Here is an 11337-nt window from a genome sequence, read left to right on the forward strand (position 1 = left end):
ATGACTCAGAGATCTCAGGTGTTACTCAGCATCTGCAGCTTGTAAATTTTTCAGTTTTGGAGCGAAGCGTAAAGTAGATGAGCTTATACTTACATGTTAGCAGAAGAATTACCAACTAATCTGTGTCTGGCACAATTTTACACACGGCTTGGCAGAATTAAGGAGACATTTTTGAGCGAATGGGGAACTCTGTCAACAAGGATAATTAAGCTTAAGGTAAATAGAAGACATCCGTATTGAACGGTGTGGAACAACAGCAAAGTAATTAAAGTTTAAACATGAAATTATTGCCAAATTGAATGCAATAATCACCCAGCTGTTTAGACAGGCACTTTTAATTGATTTATAAAGTAATAAAAAAACACCCAAATACAATGGCAAAATAATGAAATTCACATGTAAACTGACTCTTTAATTCATTGTGGCATGTTTGTTCTTCATATTCAAAGCTGATTGCTGCCTTTATGTACTGCTGCGCAAACAGATAAGGGAGTGATAAGGTAAAACTGTTGGGTTTCCAAGTCCTTTGACTCACACACTCTGCTCTTGTGTCCTCCAATTTAGTGGCTTAATGGTGCGTTAACACAGAGGAGACTCTACTGTTGGGTTACAGTATGCAAATTTGCTTTTGAATTTCCAGCCTCACATCACGTAGCAAAGTGATTTTTTTTCTTTAGCTCCATAGCATAAAGGAATATATATGGGTGCACAGTAAACTGCCATGAGGACATGTGATAGAGATGTATTAGATCGTCAAACACTACAGATCAAAGCAGTGCAGCTTTAGTAAACCTGGTTGCGTAATGCCTCACAAGCATGACTGTAATAGCGTGTGTTTACTTAGCTGATGCAAATTACCCTGAAGCCTGTTGGGAGCGTTTGAAACAACTCAATAAATATGACTTGGGTGCCCCCCAGCAAACACAAAGCCCTGTCATCTCCAAATGACCGGTTCAAACAACCACAGCCTGCGAGCGCTGCCATGGGAAAGACCAGCACAGCAGCAGCAGAAAGAAACAAAGCCCAAACAGACAATGGAGCCACCTGCCTCTTCTGCATCTCAAACCACATGATCTCAGCTCCTGGCAATATTTTTGGAAAACAGTGTTTCCAGTGATGGAAAAACTAAATGAGATAAGCACAAACTGAAGTGTTTTTTGCTGCAGACAACCTTGGACAAATTTTAGTGAATTTTGATGGAATACAGCTATAAAGTGAGGATTTAAGTTTTTAAAAAAAGAATTAGAGGAAATAAAAAGCTGAATTCATGAGCAATATCCAACGCTCCATTGCTCACTTGAATATACTTTTTAGTTTTGCTGCTACTTGGGGACTTACTTGGTCTAAGGATGACCAGCAGCTAATGTTGGCTGAAGCTTGATTTATATTTCTGTAGTTGTAGTTTCACAGAGTCTAAGGCAGCCTCAAGGGGGCACAAGACAGTGTGTCAGTCCCAGTCTGAATTAATGCAGAGGGTTGTGTCAGGGAGGGAATCTGATGTAAAACCTACATCAACTCAAATATAGGAATCAATCCTAAAACTTCCAGACCAGATCAGTTCAGGGCAGTGGTGGCACAACGGGAAGGTTTCCGGACTACTGATCAGAAGGTCAGAGATTCACACCCCAATGTAGCCACTGTCGGGCCCTTGAGCAAGGCCCTCAACCCTGCCTGCTCCAGGGGCACTGCACCATAGCTGACCCTGCGCTCTGACCCCAATTGGGATATGCAGTGCTGTAAAAATGGATTTGTGATAAATAAAGGCTTCTTCTTCTTCACAACGACCACCATGGGTGCTGTTGACCCGCAGGGCGCTGGTGGAAATCGGGTTACTGTTGGTCGAAGAAGGAGAGGAGGAAGGTTCTGAGTCTGGTTGCACCTCCTCATCATTCTGCAGGGGAACAAAATGCTCTGGCTTGTCAGCATTTTTTTACTTGAGAATTGCCATCAAAATGGCTAATGAAAAACAAAACAAGAAACAAGCTGGTCTGACTTATTGCTATATCCAAATCCTCAGCTTTGCCATTGTCAACATACAGTTTGTTAGCTCAGAGTCTGTTGTTATTGGTTCCCTTAGTGAAGGTGATTTTAAAAGCAACAGAATGCAGATAGCAGAGGGGATGGCTAATACCTGAAGTCTACATTTGGTGAGTCAGACGAACACTGCAAGTACAGCGTAGCCTCATGCAATCTCTGGGGCAAAAAAAAAAAATGAAGTTGCAGTTCCTCAAATGTCCACTTGAGGTTTTCTTTAAAGGTGAGTTATTCCCCATGGAACCCCACGTTAAAAAGCCCAACTTTACACCAGAAATGAACATGTTTACAGTCTTTACAAAAAATAGTCATGGTCTCTATAGCTTATTTCCCTGTCTGTGACAACTGTACAGGGTTGAATTTTAATGCAACTCACCTGTTTAAATTATATTAAGGCTTAAAATTATACAAAATTAAGTGTGCAGCTGTTTTGAATCATTGCTCATTTCTTGATTAACTGGGAGTTAGGAAGATAGCAACAACCAGAGACACCACAGAGAGCTTCAAAGGTACTTTTCAGAAAAACCAAACACTCTTTACAGAGTGTTTGTCTATCCCTTTTTGAAGCCTATGGGCATAGCTGCACATCCTACACAATAATCTGATGTGCAGCTGTCTAGAAATATAACTACACATCTTGTCAACACAGAAGAAGTAATATGCTGCATAAACACGATAAATTGACTCACATGAACATGATGCTTCTGTGTGGAAAAGTCTTACATGTAATAGGCTGTAATCGTATCTGACTTGCTCAGAATGCAAATGCAAGAGCCTGTGATCTGCCAGTGTAGCCAAATGCTGTTTTCTTCTTTTCATAGCTTGGTTCCAGCTTCTTCTGCCTTTTCGGCATTGCATTGATTTTGGTAAAACTAATTGCTGTTCAATATTTATCAGCTTCAACTCTGTTTTAGCTGCTATTGCTTGAGGAAGATGAAGAACCTCAACAGAGCGGCATAGAAGCCCCACAGCTAACTAGTAGTTTGGTGGTGTGATGGGAGAACAAGGCGGACAGTAGGAGACCACATGTGAAGGTAGAGGAGTATAAATCAAGCTTAACAGTAGCTATCATTTGCATATTTAAAATAGATATTGCTGACATTACAGCATTAAATCATACACTTACCCACTTTTCCATATTTGTACTATAGTCACATTATATCTTAGCTGTTACTGCTATCCACTAATTGCTGCTGATGGCCAACTTGGCTGCTCTTCATCACAGGTCACTCAGCTCGGAATCGTACATTGGATTCATCTCAGAACGACGGCCCTTCAAATTTCCCATTAGTCACCGCGCCAGTGATTAATCATCTTGTTTTGCAGCAACTTTTTTGGGCCAAAGCTTGATGTTTAGTCCCCCCCACCCCAGTAGTCTTTCAAGTATGACATCACACTGTAATAAATGTCCTTGAGGCACTGAGGAGATTTCCTGGCATGATTCTAACACACAGAGAGCGGCCGTGTTGCCACTGGGGCTGGTTATTACTCACTCTCAGCATGGCAGGTGCAATCAACCAATCTTTTCCCATCATCCTCTCTGTTTGTCCAGACAGGTCATGCCACAAAGAAAGCAGGACTCGATTGCTAAAACAGACACGAGGGTTTTAGTGTCCACCTGCAGTGTAAACTTTCTAATGAGCTTATACGCACTTAATTACTTGTTGGGAGAGAAACCCAAGCAGGACTCCCCGTGGTGCTGTATACTGGGGTTTCTGTTGGTCTTTTCCGTTTATTTTCTTTTCAGTTGGAGGCCCTGATCAATTGACTTTTAATACCTTTTAAAAGTACCTTTTACTTTTAACTTTCTACTGCTGTAAAGGAATTAATTTTACTGTAATTCAGCCAGAGGGTCACAACATTTATTTTGCAGCAGCGAAACCACAGTTTTCCAGCTTCTGTTATATCTTCTAACTGATTCTATTTTTGTTGTTTTGTTCATCATTTCAAAAGTAAATTGGCATCTTGGGGAAATGACAAATTTATTTTCTAGCTTAGTTTTATGCAAACTTGTCCTTTAAGTGAGATTTTTTCTTTGCCTGGTAACAGTGTCAGGAATATTTGTGGGGCCACAGGCTTCGTGTTATAAATGGAAAATGACAGCATCGCCTTGCCTCACTGTGCAACTCTGTGTCATCGAAATTACCCATCTGAATTGTTTTCCCAATTTAACCAAGACAACGATCTTAACAGCCTTAACCTTAAGCAAGTGCTGTGAGTGTCTAACATTACCATAAAAAGTAATGAGCGGATATTCCAAGATGAGACATTCAGGCAGAAAAACGAATGCAATGAACATTCTACTGACACCTTCAATAACAGCTTTTATGACGATAATGGGAAGAGAATAATATCAAACTTCCTTGTAGTGTTTATAGAAAATATCCCCCAGCTGGCATTGCGTTTAATTCAACATGCAGATGCTGTTGCAAATTAGGTTGCACTATAATACTCTTTAGCTGAACTAACACAGAAAAAAAACACTAAATATGAATCAAACACAGTGAAGAGTCCTTGAGTTGAAAGCTTTTTGGAGCTTTTTGTGAAGAAAATAAAAAACATCTTAAGCATTATATGGTTTCTAATGATGTTCTTGGTCTTTTGTTAGCACCTGTTTGATAACATATTGAAAAAAGCACTTCTTTTTTTATTTAAATCTCTGTTTGGTCACAATGAGAGCAACCAAGGACTTGAACCGCTGTTTATTAAGGCATTAATGTGAATCAGCATGCAGCTAACAATAGGCTATATTTATGAAAACACATCTGCTTCTGAAAATGCTGCGTTATATTCCTCATCCACTGTATACTGACAACAAACATGTCAGATTTTGGTGCAAGAACTCCTGCGTTGCTCCTATAATTCAGCTAATTTCATCAATCCATCAGTGTCTTTGCAGAAGCCGAACCTACACGGCAGCAGAAGCAGGCGGAGGAACCTGTAGGTGAGCGCTGACAGTTGATTATAATTGGGTTGCTTCTGCTATGTCCGAGCTTTCACATGCCATCAAGAGAAAGGGGCCAAAGAGACAGTTAATGCTGGATGACTGCTGCTTCACTGTAAGAGCAGTCAGACTTATTCCCATCTACTGCAAACAGAGGAGATATAAAGATAAATACATTTGGTGATATTAATTTAGAGGTTGAGGAGGAGCCAGTAGCAAATCCAAGCATCACAAGGACTTGAGCATTCATGGCCAGCAGCAATATACTACAAGGAACAGTTAAAATGAACATATTGTATTGACAAAGTGCATATCTAAGAAATAAAAAGACCCACAACCATAGTAAGACAATTTACAGTGAAAGCTGTTCTGTATAATGATTTCAGGTGGCATTTGAAACTGTTCACAGTAAATCTTGGAGTGCTGGCTGACACATTGTACAAACTATAGGAAAAACCAGCCTCAAAGTCCAAACTTATGACCTATGAAACTTCTCTTTATAACAAAAGTAAAAACTACTTTGGGATGTTTTTTTTACTTGCTCCCAAACTAATCAGTTTCTTGATTTTTTCTGTATTTCTGAGCACCAACCTGCCCTCTTCCTTCTTCTTTCAACACACATTATCCCTTCTAGAAACCGGTAGTGTCATTCTATTGGAAATAGATTGAAACTGTGACAGAATTTATTCATAATTAAGTAAAAAACATTGTTTTTGTGTGTTTTTGCTTTCTAGCTGATGCTAAAATGAGTGGAGATTGTTCATTTATCTATTACACATAGAATAGATATATAATAATAATAACAGATATAATAATTACGTCCCACTCTGACTGGTCCTACGAGAAACCAGTGCTTGCAAAAAGGTTCCTAGGTACGTATTGAATATGCACAAACAGGCATTGGGGGAATGGATACGATATCCCAGCTGCAGCCTGAATGAAAGTGGTATGAAGCGAATGCATGACAATAGGTGTCAAGGGGTTAAAGAGCCCCTCTGGCAAAAGAAATATTCTTTTTTTTACCTTATTAACATATCCTAATGATATTTTTTATATGTTAGAAGACACATCATGATCAAAATAACACTACTGATAATGTACTGATTACAGTCTTAGTGTTTGATGATTGTCTTTGTCTTCAGACTTCCAGGGTTTCAAGCATAACAAGCTTAAGAAAAACTTTCTGTATTATTATTCGTCTTCAGAATCAGTTCTAAGTTCAAACATTTATGGTTGCATTACTCCAATATTACAACTTTATGTCACATTTAAGCATTTTTAAGGATTTAAGTGATTGTTTTCTTGGGAAACATTCTAATTGTGTGACTTTGATAGACAGATTAATTTTTAGGTGTTAATTCAAGACTGGAGACAGACTTCAATTATGAACAGAAATGTTGGATATGTTTCCACTTGTTCCTTCCTTCAAATTAAACTGTGAGGAAAAGCTCTGCATAGCGCCACAGTGAGACTACAGTCCAGACATTGCTTCATTTTTAGGAGCTAAAAACTCTGGCAAACCTCGCATTATTGTATCCAGAAGCTGAAGTGACAAACAAAAGCAGGAAAAACTCCTCACAAAGCAAGGCACCTATAGCCTCCTCCTTGTCAAACGCATCCCCTGTGCAGTCCATTAAACATCACAGCAACCAGGAGCTGTAATTTAGAGTGGAGCTATCTGCATTACAACTCACATGAAGGCTGTTCCATCATTTACACACCAGAGGATATTCTGCCTTTGCAGCTACAGCAGTAACATCTGCACAGATGCACTCCTGTCTTGTTAAATGACTCTTGGTTCAATATAAACGTGTCTAATATACTCAGGAAAAGGCTGAGCTTGACAAGACCCTAAGGAGACTTTACCGTGTCCTAATTTGATTACAGAGCTGTAACGAACATGAAAGCAACCTGCAGGCAGCACATGGATCCTACAGACCCAGACGTCTCCCAGCGTGGTCAATTTGTACCATATGTAGCAACAATTTTAGTCAGTCTGTTCCCTGTGGTGATTATGGAGGTATATTAATACATTTGACAGACTGTCACATTTCATTTCAAGTTTAATAAATCCAACTTATTCGAATGTGTCAGTCAGACAGCTACAGGTTGAAAACTTCACTGTATCTCCAGCATGTCAGAGCAAAATTCAGTCGTTTCGCATTAAGAAAAAGGTGATGGCAGTTTAAAAACTTTCTGAGGCATAAAGAAGTGAACCCAGAGAGATGTGCAGGAAGCAGTTCTACCACATCCTTGCCAAGGGTCGACATTTACCTCCAGTAGCCCCAATGCTCCATCTCACCACATCAGTTTGGGCACAGTAAACTTTATTTCTTTGTGGGTGAAGTGAAAAGGTTTGCTTTTGTTTGTGTCTTGTTACAGCTTACATAAGAAGCAAGCTCCGTGTTGGAAATCAATGTTTACCTTGGAGCAACATCTCAGTTCTCTCAGGAATAATAAACTATTAGAATAAATTAATAAATGCAAAACAAAGAAAATAACAGCTAGGAGTAACTGTTTCTGATGCCGAGGCTTACTGGGACAAAACTGCAGAATCCGGGCACGTCCAACTACAACGACAACAAATAAGTGTGGCACAAGCAGAACTCTTTCCATTGATGCAAAGTTGTATCATCACATTGAGGTTGTAAAAAACATACAATAATGCTCCATCATTGTAGTAAAAACAGTTTACTGTCTGGAAGCCCACAAAAACTACGCAGTGGATTTTATATGCGAAAACAAATTTAGTTTTTTAATATTATGGTCAACGTGCCACCTGCTATTTGTTTTGGAGGCCCAGTTTAATACGAAAGTGGACAGATGGTCTAAAAATGCTGCAAATATTCACTGTAGCTCCAACAAATGACAATGGAGGAGTGACTATGTTGTTCGGTAAAAAGTTTTTCATCCAACACATCCTATTCATCCCTGCTGCCCATGTGTGGGTTCTGTGGGCAGGGCCACGAGTAGTACTTCTGGGTCCTTTGTAAAAAATAAAACGTCGCTTCAGGCACCTTTTGTTAATTATTAATCCCAGAGCACTTTTTGTACTCCCTCTCCAGCTGCTGGCTCCTGAAATCATCACAAATTGTGCCACTATTTTAGCAGGGAGTTGATTAATGAGGAAGCAGGCATTATACATTTTGATAGTCTGAACTGGTGCAGCTCGAGCAGATTATCCCTGCAGCTTAGGTTACCATGGTGACACCTCTATTAAAAGTGAGCCAAAACACCTAGATGAAATGCAAAGCTAGCACATAAAAACCTCTAAATTGTGCACATTTGCAAGACAAACAGTAAAAATTTCCACCTGTGCCTTTGTAAGTTTTTTTTTTATTTTAAGTGATTATTTATTCATTTTTACAAATCCATAAAGTAGATTTCTGGAATTCCCAATTGACTGATGTTTCTTTTCTATTTGGTAACAATAAAGTCGAGCTGCCTTTCTTCTTGTAATGCCCCATGGCATTAGTAATACATCAATAAAAGCCTAATACGTTGTAGAAAAAGAAGAAGGAAAAGATTTCGGTCCACATTTTCTTTCCGCAAGGTTAGCAGTCATATCATTAAATCAGACACAGGAATTCTTCTCAGCCTTCTGACCCCAAAACTGTTCTGGCTTATACAAACATTAATAAATTATTTATTAGCCATTAATAGAATTTGGTTTAAGGTCTACTTAAAAAACTGTTTGCTTTTCAAATCAGAAAAATGGATGAATCTTTAGCTAAAACTGACAGAAAGACAAAGAAAGATTTTCAACGACTACTTACTTTAACATAACAGGCACTTTTTAATGACTATAACTTCGGGTTTGAGTCATGAGCTTTTGACTGAGGAATGTACAACACGTATAAACATACATTGGAGAAATGAAGCTCTCAAGAGCAAAAAAAAATGTTTTTTGATAAGTCTAGAAGAGCTTCTTCTGTGGCAGATTGAACAATTATCTCTTTAAACTCAGTAAATTAAACTCACGAGGCACAAGGAGTTCTCGAAATGTGCAGCACATACGCTCAATATCAGCTAAAATAAAGCAACGGGGCAGGTTAATTGGTGATTCTAAATTGGCTGTAGGTGTGAGAGGGAGTTGTAGTTGTGTTGGCCCTGTGATGGACTGGAGACCTGTCCTGGATGAACCCTGTGTGAGCTGGGACGTGCTCCAACCCCCGCCCCCCCGCCCCCCGCTAATGGATGGATGTTTGTTCCAGGAGCTCATCAGCTCCAACAGCATGGAGAACAAGACTCATTTCAGAAACAGACAGTGATTCATGGTTTACTTAAACTTCGGATACAGTGAACACAGACTGATCGGTGCAGCACAGACACAACATTTTCCTTCAGATGTGCTGGTGTGAGAATTACCCTTAAAGGCAGAAACAGTCCTGCTTGTATCCAGTCAGCAGCTCAGACTCGCTGCTGTCTGGGCGAACCACACAAAGATCAACACGCTTTAAATAAAAGAAACATTCTCTCCAAGTACAGAAACAGCTTAAGACAGATGTGTAAAGCTTTTTTTTTTTTTTTTTAGAAAACTATACATTCTGTGGGGCTTCTGTCTGGAGCTACAGATTTAATCAATTTATCTCATGTAACTGAAAGGCCATTGAGCAACAGAGGATGTTGAGGACTTTAAGGCAATAAAATTGTCATGAACTAGACCAGAAATCCAGAAGTGAAGTAGCTCCAGTTGAAACTAAAAGAGTGAAGGCTTTTGCTATAGATTAAAGGCGGACAGATTATGTTCAGTAAAGGCTACTCTAGTCGTCGCAAAGCAGTTATGTAGCAGAGCATGAGAGGGCGGACATCATTCAGCTCCGGGATCACTACTTTTGATCTCCTCCACGCTGCTGAAATGAGCAGCCAGCTCCTGCAGCACGGCCGTCCTCCCCAGGTGATCGTTCCTGCGCTTCTCCATGATCATGTCCTCCAAACTCTGAAACTCCAGCACGTGCGAGTGTTTGTCCGACATGAAGATTTTCAACCTGTACGGCTGCTTGCCAATCCGTATCTCGCCACCCATTTTGAACTCCCTCTTGCCGAACCTGCACCAGGCTGCAAAGCACTCGGAGTTCCTCCAGCTCAGCTCTCGGTCCTTCAAGCCCACCTGCTCCATGGCGTTCTGCACCACCATGTCCGAGCCCAGCGCTTTGAATTTGTACAAGTCGTTCACGATCCGACACCTCCTGCCTTGGCTGGCGTCCGTCAGGAAGCTGTTTTTCACCTCGGCTCTGTGCAGGTGAACCACCTGGAAGTCGCCCACGTACACGGCCCAGTGCGGGTACTGCCCCGTGGCCACGAACTCCACCAAGTCTCCCGCTTTGCATTTGTTCAGCAGGTTCTCCGGAGAGTAAACCTCCAGGCTGGCCGACTTTGCGCTCTTCTCGTAAATGCATTCGTCTCTATTGTACACGGCGCACTCCACCTCGTCGCGCTGGTCGTACTGCTTCTCTTCCTGATTCGGGTCTTTGTCGGTGCCATCGACCGCGCATCCGTCCTCCAGCTCGTCGTCGTCGTTGGAAAATATGTACGAAACGCCGATCCGCGGGCCGTCCTCCGTGTCCACGCCGTTCGGGTCCACCGTGGGAACTTCTGCGTAACTTAAATGTGACAGCCTGTCCATCTGGTTCCCCATGCCGCTGCGCACCCGGTGGCAGCTTGTGTAATACGATCTGATGCCGAGAGCCTGTTACCGGTCGCCAAACATCACCACCATCTGCCACAGAGCCGCACAGGGCGAAACTTCCTCCTCCCCGCACTCGGACGCGGTTTTATCCAAATTACGCATACGAATATCTTCTTTTTCCGCGAACGTTGCGATGGCCTCTTAGTTTCCCATCAACAAGTGGAGCAGGGAGGACGAACTGGTCTCAGATTCAGCGAGCAGAAATATCCCGCAGGTGTAGCCTCACCTGCTGTTTCCCTCCTGCGTAAAGTTCCGTCCGCCGGCTGTTAAAACACGAAACCGCAAACTGAAATCCAAATCCTCGACACACGGGACGCGCTGCCGTGTGTTCACCCACACCGCAGAGCAACTCGTCTTCCGTCCTGATAGACGCCTCGCAGACTGCGCACAGTGCAACTACTCCAGGCTGATCTGTGGCTCGGCATCAACAGCGACTCTCTCTAGCCGCACGCAGCTTCGCATTTAAAGCGGTAGTGCGCGTAAATTTCACCAGTGCACCTTTAACACCCGCCTCCGAGCACTACAGATGAGAATATTTAAAGGCTGTTTCAAAATAAACGAATAAAGTGATATTTTTGTCTCAACAGCTATTATCACACATTTTTTTTAATTTCATGCATAGGCAGGCTTTGAGTGAAGTTGAATATAAGCACAAAAGTAAGTTTAGCGC

At 41.4% G+C, this 11337-nt stretch overlaps 1 protein-coding gene across 1 annotated transcript; it reads right to left on the reverse strand.

The window, feature by feature from the left end:
* Nucleotides 1-9230: 9230 nt before the first annotated feature.
* Nucleotides 9231-11117, reverse strand: lratd2a (LRAT domain containing 2a). Its single transcript, XM_022197829.2, has one exon. It carries the CDS (start codon nucleotides 10614-10616, stop codon nucleotides 9789-9791), a length of 828 nt encoding a protein of 275 aa, XP_022053521.1. The 5' UTR covers nucleotides 10617-11117; the 3' UTR covers nucleotides 9231-9788.
* Between the last annotated feature and the right edge of the window lie 220 nt (nucleotides 11118-11337).

This window comes from Acanthochromis polyacanthus, chromosome 11 (assembly GCF_021347895.1).
Source record: "Acanthochromis polyacanthus isolate Apoly-LR-REF ecotype Palm Island chromosome 11, KAUST_Apoly_ChrSc, whole genome shotgun sequence".
NCBI classification, from domain to species: domain Eukaryota; kingdom Metazoa; phylum Chordata; class Actinopteri; family Pomacentridae; genus Acanthochromis; species Acanthochromis polyacanthus.